Genomic DNA, 14,213 nt, shown 5'->3' on the forward strand with positions numbered 1-14,213 from the left:
GTAAGGATAGATTTGACCGCTTACCCAGATTTTACCCCGCGGAAGAAGTCTGGGCTCTAAGACAAGTCTGCTCGTTGTTAGCAGTTACTATGGTAACCGGACCTATCGTTTCCGAAGAAGACGGTTCGGAAAGAAACATGGCGTCCACGGAACCTCATCGCAGGAGTTCTACGGGGAGCGAATGTCGTGATAAAACCAACGACCGTCTCAGAAAGGAGCATTTTTTGCTTCCTAATTCTGATCAGATAGATTTGAATCTCCTTCTTCAAGCCGTTCTCGATATTAACGAGAAACTGAATGAAAAACCAACAGAGAGATCAAAAACAGAAGAAACCTGTGGAGGTCCGACTTCGAAAGATGATCGGCAAAGTACTCAAAAGGACAGAGACTTCGACGATACTGCTTCAAGACATTCCTCGGTGTCTTCGGCGTCTAGATCGAGACCAAGAAGTGCTGTACATCTCAACGAGTCTCGCCGCCCTCGGCCTCTAGATCGTAAAAACATGTCTTTCAGCAATGCCACAGTAGATGCTATTGATCGAGAAAATAAGAGACTTTTAAAAGAAATAACAAGAAACAGAGGAAGACCGAAGTCTGCCCAACCAAGGAAACTTGTTTCAGAACCCTTACGGGTACAAACTTCGTCTGAGGTCAACAGATACAGGTTTCAACGAAAAGTAGATATGGAAAATCAGGTTAGTATTACGAGAAGTGTTGTAGTGGTTCTTTGATATTATGAGTCTTGAAAAAATCCTTCAAGTAAGAAAAAAAGCAAAACGAAATTCTGACCAGACAAAATCTACACAGTAAGTTTATTGTTTGTGCTTCGCTGTTACTCGATAACACTCCTCTTACTTTTAGGCAAATAGTTATCTTATAATATTTGACAACGTTAATATTTGAAAACTATGCTTTGCGTGATGAATTAATTATGCAATGCTGACGCATTTTTTACCACTCGCAATGTACAGGAAGATATGCCGAGGTATTTCACTCTACTTGACTAAATTAAAACATGTAGAATGTTAAATAGGCGCGCTATTTCCCAACCTTTCTCTGTTTTTATGATAACCATAATTTTGAGAGGTCAGAACTTTTTAATGCATAACAAGCAACATCAAATGATTCACTGAAAGCGTAAACATAAGAAAAAACAAAAGATGGATTGCCTTGGTTGATTTGCTTGCTTTTCATTTCAATGGACATCAACGAAATATTGCTCTTTACTGGCTTATGTTCCATTATGAGGGCATATATGCCCAATTTTCTGTAATAATCAAGATTCTCCCAAATACTGAATAAATATCTCAGTCAGCCAACATACAGTTTATAATATATCCAGGAGAAGACTCTGTAAAAGGGGAAATTCCAGATAATTCTTGGTCTCTGCATGATAATTGAATGATAGTTTAATATATTGACATTTTTCTTTAGATTGTGGTTTGTCATTATGATAATCCTTTGAATTGATTGCCCCCCCCCCCCTTGAATGACCACCTCTCTAATTGGCCTAAACATAAAAAATAAGTACCCTTCTTGCTTAATAAATCATGAATGAAAATTAATTCTTATTGTGTGCCCCCACCTAACCCACCTAAATATACAAACTCTGTTGAAATAAGCACACATGTACAAGGTTTACATGACTTTCCACTTGAGAGGAGAGACTGGAACATAGCTGTCCTCTGACAATTTTTTAGGGAGGGGAAGGTGCTTCCAATTCAAATATCTTAAAATGTTTCATATTTTGGGAGGTTGGTGCTCCTCTGATTGGGAGTTAATCCTTAATATGAAGACCTCACAGGAATATGTAGCATCAGAGGATGTGAATTTCTCTTCTTTTTTTTTTATCTCCTTTGGTCTTATATCAATTATGAATTTCAACATTTTCCTCAGAAGTGTGCTATCCATAACATTTTTACTTGTCACAAAGCCAGTAAAATTCATCCACACTTGACTTTGTTTAACTCATAACCTATCAATGTTGATTTGAAAATATTAGTAATCTTTGCAACTGAAACTGCTTCTTTTTTACCCTTTAAATCTCAAGATCTGACTGTAAATTCTCCCTTTTAGAAGCTACACATTTGCTGGTAAACTAATTATGAGAATTTTATGAATATTTTTTTCAGAAATTACTTGAAAGGCTTCAAACAGTCAAACCAACAAGGACATTATCACGGGACTCATTACTCAAAGAACATATTAAACAGAAACAATATTCAAAAACGGCCTCAAGAAGCCGACCAAGCAGTGCAAAAAGCAGCACAGGAAGTGTCTCCCACTTGTCACGTTCTTCCAGTGAGTCCAGTTTCATGATTGGTGATTCTGCAAGTGTAGCAAGTTCAAGGATTTCCAGTGGTTCAAGTCGATCTGCACAGAGGAAAGCCATGTCTAAACCTGTGTGGGAATCTGGATGGTGATCTGCAATATTTACCTCTGTAGCTCATAAACTGATTCATGTGATCTGTTGTGAACTCTTGTTAAAAAATTTTATGGTATCCTGGATCCCAGATCTAAATATGCGCAAGAAAAGAAACATGGACCACATGTTTATCCATTTTAAGAGCCAATGAGAGATTGTTATTATTTAAGAAAAGAAAAAGAAAAGTCTTGCTCAGAGCAGTTAAGGTTAATTTCTTTTCTCTAAAAGACCAGAATTTGTCATGTGACCATAAAATCAATGACAAGGCATTACTTAGGGAGCAGTTTTCTATTTATATCATTACACACAATTAGGGAATGGTAAAAAAATTTTGACTGCTTTAATTAAATTGACATGCATGTGTTATCATGTAAAGGAATAATTTGTACTCAGAATCTAAATTATAAATACCACAAAAATTCACCTTGCTTTGTTTGACATATTTTTTGTAAATAAAAGGGGTAACTTTCTAAAGAAACTGTGGTGCTGCGTCAGTGGGAGAGTACAACAACAAGTACTTTAGTATTATCAACTGAGTTGATATCATAAATTGGCCATCATAAAGAGTTTAAAAGCTGACAATTTGAACGTTAGCCCTTCATCAATCACTATTATGAAGGGCTAACACTTGAAACATCAGCTTTTAAACTCTTTACAGTGGCCAAATTATGTTATCAACTCAATTGGTAATACTAAATTACCCTCTTACATTCTTTGTGAGTTTCTTACCCTTTTAAACAAGGTAAAAGTAGGTAAGGAGAAAAATTTTGAAGTTGATAATTATAAAGCCTGTAGGTTGACAAGTTTGTATTTAATTGTTTAAAAAAAATACAAGTGAGCTAATAATATAACAATATTGGATGGAATGGCTTGAGTCCTTTCTAGACATAAGTGCTCCAACTAATCATGTGTTTCACATTGAATTCTTGAGACCAAAATTGTTTTTTTCTTCTTCTTTGTCCTTTCCTAACTCTCCTACAAACATTTTTTGACTCTAAAAGATAAATCTCTTGTTTCAAGAAAGAAAATCTTAGACTGGAAAAGAAGAAGATAAAAAAAGAACATTAAAAAACACCAAGGGGGGGAGGGTACAATCTCCCTTTCATATTAACAGTCTGGCTCAAACCTATTGCAATCCTTTGGTGCTCTCAGGGAAAACGATAAGACACACCCATCATGTTTAATGTGTAATACGGATTAGAAAAGAACTCACAATTGAATAGAACTGGGCTGCCTTTTGAGCAGTTTTCAATTGATGAACGAGAAAGTATTCTTCTGATTCTTCTTCTTCTGGTTCAACGCTAAAAGAGAAAAGACTTTTTGAAATCGGATGCCAGTTTAAAAAAAGGTAGGTGGCTGACTTGTTAAATCTGTACGTATTACATACCTATGCGCTTTTGTTTACCCACAAAGTACGATGGGATTTGTAAGACTAGCCACACACGACTTGCAGACATCAGTAACGAAGGTGACTCCATGGACCTTGCTCACTAAGTCTTTGACTTACAATTTATGATGCTGTCACGGCTAAACTGTTGTGTATAGAATGGTGAGTACATATCCTTCAGACAAAGTGAGCAGAAAACTTTATCTAATTCAATTCTGATCAAAGAACAGGCTCTGAATATTTACCGTAACACGGAAATATATGCAGATGCAACTGAAAAACTGCACGTCGCATCGTTTCAGGAGCAAATTCGTGTTATTTGTGATATACTTAACGTTCGAGACGGTCATTAAGAGTCAAAGGAGATACGTTTCTTAGTTTTCAATCATGTAAAGAACAAAATCAATGTTAAGAAGGAATATGACGCAATCTGACAACAATGTGCTTATCAAGTATCTCTTGTTTTATCCATCACCAATTTCAGTCAGCATTCTTATATACTTTTCGGTTCGAATCGGGATCATTGATCAAAGTTGCCTGTAAATTTTAGGAAAGCTTACCGATCTTAGCTGATCATTAGGCCTCCTTCACTATATCTTACGGAAAGCGTACTCCGACATCCGTCAGAAGGAGGTCATCTCGGGTAGATTTCCGATTACGAAATCCGAGCTCGCCCGATGTTGTCTTCGTGATGAAGGCCCTATTTAGCATATTAGACCCGCAAAACAGAGTAGAAACGAACACGCGCTTCGTTTTCGCTCATGACTTCGTATTAGCGTCAAGATATTTGCATTTTTTTCCGTTGCTTACCTATATTACAGACTCCAAAAAATTGTTGCGATGCCTCCTTTTCACGGATGGCCGATTACAACTACAACATAGTGACACCTCCACGAAATCTGTCGAAAGGAGGATGTTAAAACACCAGAGGTCATCTCGGTTAGATTTCTGATGACGAAATCCGAGCTCGCCCGATGTTGTCATGAAGGCCCTATTTCGCATTTTAGAGCCGCAAAATAGAGTAGAAAGGAACACTTACTTCGTTTTCGCTCATGACTTTGTATTAGCGTTAAGATATTTGCATTTTTTTCCCGTTGCTAACCTATATGACAGATTCAACAAAATACATTTGACGCTTCCTTTTCACGATGGCCGATCACAACTACAACGTAATGACATCTTCACGAAATCTGTCAAAAGGAGGATTTTAAAACACTGGAAACCTCTGGATTTCTGAAGAAATAAATTTAACGCAGTTACGTTCAGAGTTTAAGCGATATATTGTTATTTCTAATATGGTAATTGATAAAAAATTTTACATTACCACGATTGGACGGAGATTAAGTTTGAATATAATGTAGCAGGCGATATTACTTTTGTCGACAAGGATAATCCGTGACTTGTCTCACCTATTACATTTTCTCTATCTGCGTTGTGCCATGATTATCATTGAAAATATTCTACGATAATATTTTTTACAATATTTAGATGAGGATTTTCAATTCTAAACGCAAGAGCGTACTTAGGGAAAGATCTACAAGAACGTATACCCTAACCCTAACCCTAACCCTAACCCTAAGCAGTGCAAATATGTGAATTTTCATATATCTAAATCTTCATTCACTCGGATGTTTATTTGTACCCAATTCATTGACCATCTCCCAGTTGGCTTGTTAGCTCAATTGGTAGAGCGCTGCACCGGTATCGCAGAGGTCATGGGTTCAAATCCCGTACGGGCCTGAAAATTTTTTTTTCAGGTCCTACTTACAACTACTAGTTTCAGTAGTGTTCTTAGCTGCGAGGATCTTCTAATTTCATCAAGAAACAGTTTCTCGTGAATAAAAAAATTATTTTAGCTGACTTCTACATAGATAAAAATTACTACATAGATATATTTTACTTCGACGATTATCTTGATAATAAACAATTAACGGGAAGTTCTGAGAATAAGTTTTTTTTCAGTTTTGACAGATTTCGTGTAGGTGTTACTATGTTGTAGTTGTAATCGGCCATCCTTGAAAAGGAGGCATCGCAGAAATTTTGTGGAGTCTGTAATAAAGGTAAGCAACGAAAAAAAAAGAAGCAAACATCTTACGGCTATTACGAAGTCATGAGCGAAAACGAAGCGCGTGTTCGTTTCTACTCTGTTTTGCGGGTCTAATATGCTAAATAGGGCCTTCATCACGAAGACAACATCGGGCGAGCTCGGATTTCGTAATCGGAAATCTACCCGAGATGACCTCCTTCTGACGGATGTCGGAGTACGCTTTCCATATCTTACAAGTAAAACTCCGTGGTATGCGGGAAACCCATGATGTGACATTTATATTGCGCAATAACCCTAATGTAACCAATAGTTTAGTTGTTTTTGATGTTTTGTGACCGAATGTCGAAGACTTCGAAATTTCACCATGAGGTGTATGGACGGTCATGAATTTTTGGTGGGAATTCTTGGGTGACGGCCAAAAATAATCATATCTAAAAAAAAATTTGAAAAAAATAAATCCCCTTTATAGTAATCATACACCACTCAATAGGTTCCGAAAGGTAGAAAGATCATTTTTCAGTACCGCCGGTAGACGTCGCCGACAGGTCGGGACCCAATGATGAGAACGTAAAGTGGGAAAAAATAAGACGCATGAAAACAAAGAGATATTCCTATAACTTATACAAAACGTTTTATTCTTGGAGAAAGAAACTCATTAGCTGTTGTTTGGTCTTATTACGCAACGCTTTCTCTTGGTGGCGGACAGAAATGCGTTGCATGACAAGACCACCAGCAACGGCTGAGCTGCATTGAATCTTATGCGTGACGACGTTTCACAAACTGGCTAACGTCGAGCAGATGGCAGGACAATGCTTTGACTTTGACTTTGACTCCAGTAAGGGATCAGAGGCAAAATTGTCCTTACAATTACAAAACGCTCCAGAAGCTTATAACTTTTTTTAGCTTATGTGTAGCCAAACTCGAGGTTATGACGTAGAGAGCGTTAGACACGTGCGTGCGAGAACCGGTCGCGTGGAGACATCCTCGTTCCCAGGGTCCTTTCTTTTTCTCCCTCGAGAAGTGATGTGTCGATCATTTCGCAGCTTCAGTATCCCCTCGAGAAACCTCGGGCATTTGAACTTTTGAAGATTGGTTTGATCAACCTCCGAGCAAACATTGCGTTTAAATGCCCCACCCAATCTTTTTTTTGTAAGAGACAAAATCAGCGACCGTCAGAAGCCCATTACTTCATGTGCGACAGTGACATTTTACGCGTTGACCAATCTTAAAAACCTTGACCTTGTAGATCTTTTCTTTTTAGCCTATCCTTCGCGAAAGTGAATTTTTACACCTCCTTATTTATGGATAGATCATTTGCATTCCGCTGGAAAGACTTGGCACTTCTGGTTCAAATAATAATTAATTATTAAAATTAATTCTCCACCCTAAGGTTGTCGGGGGGGGGGGGGGGGCTAATAATTAATAAGTGCATAACTTTCGCGAGGAAGGAAGAGAGAGAACCCGGATCAATATCAGTATCTGGGCAACTGCCCACCCACCCCTCCCCTAACCCAACATTAACCCTTCCTTGTTATCAATTGACTGGTGTTGGGTTAGGGGAGGGGTAGGTGGGCAGTTGCCCAGATACTGATATTGATCCGAGAACCCTTGGAAAGAGGTTGGCTTGAGAATTCACTGAGTGCGTATGATTATTGTGTATCGCTCATCAAAAATAAAATCAAGCTATTCTATTTCTTAAACTGAGCGAGTCACGCAACAACCAATGGCGCTTTATGGCAATAAGCAAAATGAAAAAGACTCTTGACCAAAACACGTCTCTTAATTAATGTATTTCTGAAAATTCTGAAATGACAAAGATATGGCAGTTATCTTTAAGGAAGGATAAAATCATCATAAATCAGTGAAGAACAGCCAAAAAAAGCCTTCACACTTTGTCCATCGGTGACCTTCCCTTATTTGAAGTATACTTGCTAGGGTAGTTATTACCTCTATCATGCAGATCCATGCGTTATGTAAATTGAAAAAAAAAGCTTCTAAGCTTTCCTTCCATGACAAATGCTGCGATCAGAGTAGGACGCCGGCCACTTAAGAAAAATTACATGGTATTTAATTTTTAGCGCGAAGCTATTCTCTGTTTCCTTTTACAAGATCAACGTTAACAGTGCAAAAAAATTTAACTCCGCAGTTCTTATAACTTTTCCTGTCTTATTATAACCATCCCGATTTCCACGAATGTGATTGGTGGATGAACTACCCTGGTTCTTACTGATATATCTGAAAAGGTGTCATCTGACATTTGGTTCACAGAATTAATAACTCACAAAATTGATAATAGAAATCTTATCAATGGCACACCATCCTACCATCCAAAGCCGAGGATTTCCCACAATGACTATTGTAAACTGTTTCTGGAGCTTGTCATTTTGTATTTCTCAAAGATTATAATGCTTCAGTGTTTAAAGATTGTAATTATAAGCCCTTTTTCTAATGAATACATTTTATACTTCTCCCGGAAATTGAAATGGTTATAATTACTTGGTAAGAGGTTTTCGTGTCGTCAATTTTGATCAGTAATCATACTGGTGATTGACAAATCGAACTCCCGCTCCGCGGTCATCCGATTTCTTTGTCTCCCGTATGATTACAAATTACTAAACACCATACGATAGTAGAAAATGTCTGATCATTTAAATTCTAGAATGACTTCTTGATTTCCTGGGATAAATGGTGAGGGACAAATTGGAATAACCAAGGGCCATTTGTATAAACATTACATTCAATGAGCAGGGGCAACCATGCAGACCTTACAAAAAATACCAAGGTGAACTTACCATGAAGTTTCTCATTCTTGCACACCTAGTGCAAATAATTGGCAATTGAAATTAAGATTCTTTTCAGTCAATATTGAAGGTGTAATATGGTTTCCAAACAGGTTTGAAACTTAAAAGAATGACACGATAAGGAAGACATGGCTTCCTCAGTTTACACCAAAGAGCAACTAAACTACTTCAGAATTTGTCATCTAGTCACTAATATCCTGCCACATGGGCTGCGATCCATTTTTAAACAAGAGTGGGACAGTCGTTACCAGGCAACGTTGGGAGAATGGAAAGATACACCTCAAAATGGAATGGACTTTTACAACACAGAGTCTCTCCGGAGCCGAACACGAAACGCTCGTCCGCTGGAAACGATAAGAAACGGAAATAGGGCACAGTGGGATTGTACTACACTCTTCTTTGCAATCCTTTACTCCGATTCCATTAGCCACGGACTCGATGCAGCAGTTTGCTCGAATGTTAATGATCTCAGAGAATTTCGCAATGAAGAGTTTGCTCACATGCCACAGGGTCAGCTGTCAGATCTACAGTTCAAACTTGCTGTTCGTAAAATGCAGATCGCATTTCAGTCCCTTGGTCTCTCAACCAATGATATTCAAAATATCTGCAAGCAGAAAACTTTTCCGACGAAGGAACTTCAAAGTGTTTTGGAAAACGTTAAGATCCTCTACCATGAACTCCGTGAAACCAACGTGAAACTACAAACCTTTAAAGAGCAAAACCGTTTCCTTACAGAAACACATCAACTCCTTGAAGAAGATAATCAGGTCCTTCAACAACAGTATCAAGTCCTTGACGAAAAGCATCAAGTCCTTGACGAAATGCATCAAGTCCTTCAAGAACAACACCATGTCCTTGAGGAACAGTTACATAGTGATGTTTCTTCGTTCTGCATTCTTCCGCCTAAACCATCACACGAAATGGCATCACGCGAGAGCGAGGTTGGCAAAATAACAAAAGAACTTGAACGACTAAGAGAAGCAAATGAAAATGGTTTGAGTTACTTATATATTTCGGGTAACCCTGGAAGTGGCAAATCTCAACTAGCCGGTCTGGTAGCTCAACACTTTTACGAAACAGCCAGCAAAGACCTCAAAACCCCCACGTTCATAATGACTCTCAACGCTGAAAGTTCAAAAACACTCCTGGAATCGTACGCTTCTTTGGGAAGACAAATCAAGTGCCCTGAATACACTATCATGCAAACCCTTAACTCAACAGTGATGCAGTTCGAAGAACAAATCAACAATCTAAAGGATTTGATAGCAACCAAAATTCCTCTTTACGGATCGTGGCTCTTGGTGGTCGACAATGTTAGCAGTTTATGTGATGTACATGATTTTCTCCCTCGGCCTGGAAACCACCTGTGGACGAAAGGCCAGTTGCTTATCACAACACAGAACTCTTCATCCATCCCCTCTGAAAGCTCGTTTGTCTCTCACATTTCAGTGAGCGAAGGCATGGTGCCCACAGATGCCCGTTGCTTTTTAGCAAAGGTCTCTGGTATAAGACAACAAGGAATGGAGGATAAAATCGCTAAGGCATTAGATTACCAACCCCTCGCGCTGGCTAGTGCAGGCGTTTACATGAAAAAGGTTCGTGAAAGTAAAGTTGCCAGAAGCTTTGGATGGGAAGAGTACTTAGAAAAGCTAGAGAGAGGTATGCGAGCCCTTACTGAAAAGGAACTGACAAAAACCAACCTAAGCTACAGGAAGTCCATGACTGTCGCAACCAAGCTGGCTATTGAACGAGCGATAAACAATGACAGTGTTGTTAAAAGCGCGTTTACACTCCTTTCCCTGTGTTCTTTACAACCTTTGCATTTAGACATCCTTATGAACTACATTTTGAATGATCAAAATCCGCATTTGGATAAAGAAGAAATTGCTCTTCAGATCCAAGGCTACTCTCTTCTTCTCTTCGATGAGAGAGAAAGTGGAATTTTTGTTAGTGTGCATCAAGTTGTGCATGAAGCCAGTAAATCTGTAATCAACGAGTGTCAGGAGCCTGATGAACACGTTCGAAGTGTTGCATACGCTGTAATGTCCTTCAACCAATTCATAGACATTCATCTACCACACACTTGGAACAACGAAAACTCTATTCGTGATAGTGAGCATCTCATTCCACACTTGAATACGTTTGCTGCAGAAGTTGAAAAGGTCTTCCTTCACGAGGATAAATATCAAATTACCGAGAAACACGTTTTTAACTACTTCAAATTTTCAGAATATTTCAGAAGGCTTGCAGTAATTTGCAGAAATCACCGCGAATTTTCAGGAGCAAAAGTTTACTGTGAAACAGCTTTGAAACTGGTTGAAACGGATAAGAAGATAAGGAGTTGTGAATATCCTGGAGACGTTGAGTTAAGAGAACGTGGACCCACGGATGATGCCCTAGTGAGAATTTGCAATTTACTAGGTTTGGTTCAGCGTGAGTTGGGTGACTTTCAAAATTCCAAGGAGAATCATGAACGTGCTCTAGACATTCAGCTAAAAAATCTTGGACCCCAGCACGTTGATGTGGCAAATTCATACCATCATCTAGGTAATGTACAGTGCGACTCGGATAACCTGAAAGAGGCCATGCAGTATTATGAACGTGCTTTGGAAATCCAAGTGAAGAATCTTGGTCATGATCATATTTATGTGGCGTTTTCATTGGTTACCATGAGTGTGGTGGAAAGTAAACTGGAAAACTTGCAACAAGCTAAGGACCATATTGAACGAGCTCTGGACATTAGGTTGAAAAGGCTTGGACCCGAGCATGTTCATGTCGCTGATATTTACTATGGCTTGGGTATTGTACAGAGGGAATTGGGTGACCTGCAAAAGTCTAAGGAGTGTTATCAACAAGCTCTAGACATTCGGTTGAAAAGGCTTGGACCCGAGCATGTTCATGTCGCTGATATTTACAATGGCTTGGGTATTGTACAGAGGGAATTGGGTGACCTGCAAAAGTCTAAGGAGTGTTATCAACAAGCTCTAGACATTCGGTTGAAAAAGCTTGGACCCGAGCATGTTCATGTCGCTGATACTTCCTATGACTTGGGTATTGTACAGCGTAAATTGGGTGACCTGCAAAAGTCTAAGGAGTGTTATCAACGAGCTCTAGACATTCAGTTGAAAAGGCTTGGACCCGAGCATGTTGATGTAGCTGATACTTCCTATGACTTGGGTATTGTACAGCGTAAATTGGGTGACCTGCTAAAGTCTAAAGAGTGTTATCAACGAGCTCTAGACATTCGGTTGAAAAAGCTTGGACCCGAGCATGTTCATGTCGCCCGTAATTACCTTAAATTGGGAAATGTAGAACGTGAATTGTGTAACCTTCAAAAGGCTAAGGAGCATTTGGAGTGTGCTCTAGACATTCAGTTGAAAAAGCTTGGTCCCGAGCACCTTGAAGTCGTGGATACTTACCATAACTTAGGCATTGTGCATCTTAAATGGAATAATCTGGGACAGGCCAAGGAATATCACGAACAAGCACTGGCTATACGCCTGAAAAATCTTGAACCCGAACATGTTGATTTGGCGAATTCATACCACCATTTGGGTAATGTGCAATTTGTGTTGGATAACACGCAACAGGCCAAAGAGCTATACGAACGTGCTTTACATATCCAGTTGAAGAATCTCGAACCTGACCATGTTTATGTAGCATTTTCCTACAATAGTTTGGGTGATGTACACCATAAATTTGGCGACCTGGAACAGGCCAATGTGTACTTTAAACGAGCTTTAAACATTGAACTGAAAAAACTTGGTCCCGAACATGTTTATGTAAGGGGTATTCAGAATAAGTTACGTAACGTACAGCTTGCCATGGATGATCTGCGACACGGCATGGAACGTTAAGAGGAGGCGGATTTTTTTCTTTCATTGTAACTTTTCTATTGATCAAGTTCAGTCAAACGAGGAAATGAAAAAGTAATTGACATGCCAGGGAGTGAACGCTGTAAAAATTTAATACTTAACTCTTCCCTTTTCACAACAATCATTTACTGTAGGAATACCAGGGCTGAAATTGGCAAATCAGGGACTACTCATTATCCATAACCTGAGGGGGGCTGGGGGGGGGAATGGAGGGCTGGGAAGAAGGGGAAGCCATTGCCCCCCTCCCCCTCAAAGGCTCGGTAGTATTCTAATGGTCCCCCCTCATTGCCAGTAAATTTTCTATAATCCCCTTTTATACTCTGTCAGCGATGACTGATCCACCTCCACTCCCCCAAAACACCATGTGATCCCCAAAATCCTCCCAGTCTTCCCCCCAAGGGATCAATAATGACTTGCACTTAAGTTTAAGATGAATAGCTGCTTGAGGTAGAGAATTTCATAATAGAATATTGTTATATGCCACTGGAAATGCAATCACTGAAATAATTTTTTTTCATACAGTTTATCTTCAAATAACAGATGCAAAATAGCAATATTGATAATTCTGATTGTAATTCAACTTTGTAATATAAAATATATTCAGTCTTAAGCCTGCAGAAAAAATAATTCAGTCTGGGAATTAATTAAAATGAAAATCTAGCTGTATTTTTCAGATGAGTAAAAAAAAAATAAAAATATTTTTTAAAGTCAACATCGTTACTACTTACTCTTCATTTTCATTTAACTCTTTAACTCCCATAAGTTACCAAGACAGAATTTCTCCATACAATATCAATACAATATCAGGCGGACAAGTGATGAGAAAAAATATTAATTAGGAATTATTAGTAGATCCAATACCAAATTCTCCAAATTAACATCATAAGAACTATATGGCAGACAGTAAGGAGAATTACTAATGAGATCTTGGGGAGTTAAAGGGTTAATATTCCAAGTGAGTAGAGATAGTTGTCCCTACAGCCAATGAGAATTTGATTGTTGAATACAACAGGTGAAGAAATACTTCACCAGGCAATGAAAAAAAAGCTAAGAGAACTCCTAAATAAAAATCCAGAATATACAGGTTTCCAACACTTGACAAAGCAAATGCTGCTACTTGAGTGTCATGCTTATCACAAGGCCTTGCGTTACACATTGTGTGACAAGACATACTTCCCTCAATCATGGCTACAAAAGGACTTGAATACACAGGCCCATCGGTTGTAAATCTCCATGAGAGCTCTTTTTCATAATCCTGTTATCATAATCCTGTATCATATTCCTGTTCATATTCCTGTATCATAATCAATCTTTTTGGAAAAATAAATAAAGTTTAAAGCAAAAAAAGATTTTAACTGAAATAATGGAGCCAAAAATAGCCCCTTCCGCTTGCTCAAAAACGTGCTGCACGGTCACTGTCAGTTAGAGTTGAGAGTTTTCTTTTCACTGGAAGAACAGGCACTTACTCAGAAGGAACTGACTGTTTACAAGAGTAGGAGATACTTCATTTGCATCTTGATGTAGATGATGTGTCTCCTTGAAGTCCAGATCCTTTTTTTTAATCAAGAATATTTCCTCTCAAGGTAGCCACAAAGAGCACCAAAGGGTTTCATTACAATTATGTCCAATAATTCTGAAAGATCAATTTCTGTCTCCTTCTCGTGGTCAAGTACTTTCT

At 38.7% G+C, this 14,213-nt stretch overlaps 2 protein-coding genes and 1 long non-coding RNA gene across 3 annotated transcripts; 2 read left to right on the plus strand and 1 right to left on the minus strand.

Moving 5' to 3' along the window:
• Positions 1 to 105: 105 nt before the first annotated feature.
• On the plus strand, positions 106 to 3,445 carry LOC131795598 (cilia- and flagella-associated protein 97). The gene is made up of 2 exons (XM_059113180.2): positions 106 to 695; positions 2,133 to 3,445. The coding sequence occupies exons 1-2, from the start codon at positions 138 to 140 to the stop codon at positions 2,421 to 2,423; spliced, it is 849 nt and encodes a 282-aa protein (XP_058969163.2). The 5' UTR covers positions 106 to 137; the 3' UTR covers positions 2,424 to 3,445.
• On the minus strand, positions 2,287 to 4,431 carry LOC136277982 (uncharacterized). The gene is made up of 4 exons (XR_010716135.1): positions 4,373 to 4,431; positions 3,813 to 3,957; positions 3,639 to 3,726; positions 2,287 to 2,516 (listed from the first exon to the last, which is right to left on the minus strand). It is a non-coding gene; the product is annotated as an uncharacterized lncRNA (long non-coding RNA).
• On the plus strand, positions 3,847 to 13,201 carry LOC131791481 (uncharacterized). The gene is made up of 2 exons (XM_066161001.1): positions 3,847 to 3,974; positions 8,753 to 13,201. Exon 2 carries the CDS (start codon positions 8,789 to 8,791, stop codon positions 12,515 to 12,517), a length of 3,729 nt encoding a protein of 1,242 aa, XP_066017098.1. The 5' UTR covers positions 3,847 to 3,974; positions 8,753 to 8,788; the 3' UTR covers positions 12,518 to 13,201.
• The last annotated feature ends 1,012 nt before the right edge of the window (positions 13,202 to 14,213 follow it).

This window comes from Pocillopora verrucosa, chromosome 14 (assembly GCF_036669915.1).
Source record: "Pocillopora verrucosa isolate sample1 chromosome 14, ASM3666991v2, whole genome shotgun sequence".
NCBI lineage: Eukaryota > Metazoa > Cnidaria > Anthozoa > Scleractinia > Pocilloporidae > Pocillopora > Pocillopora verrucosa.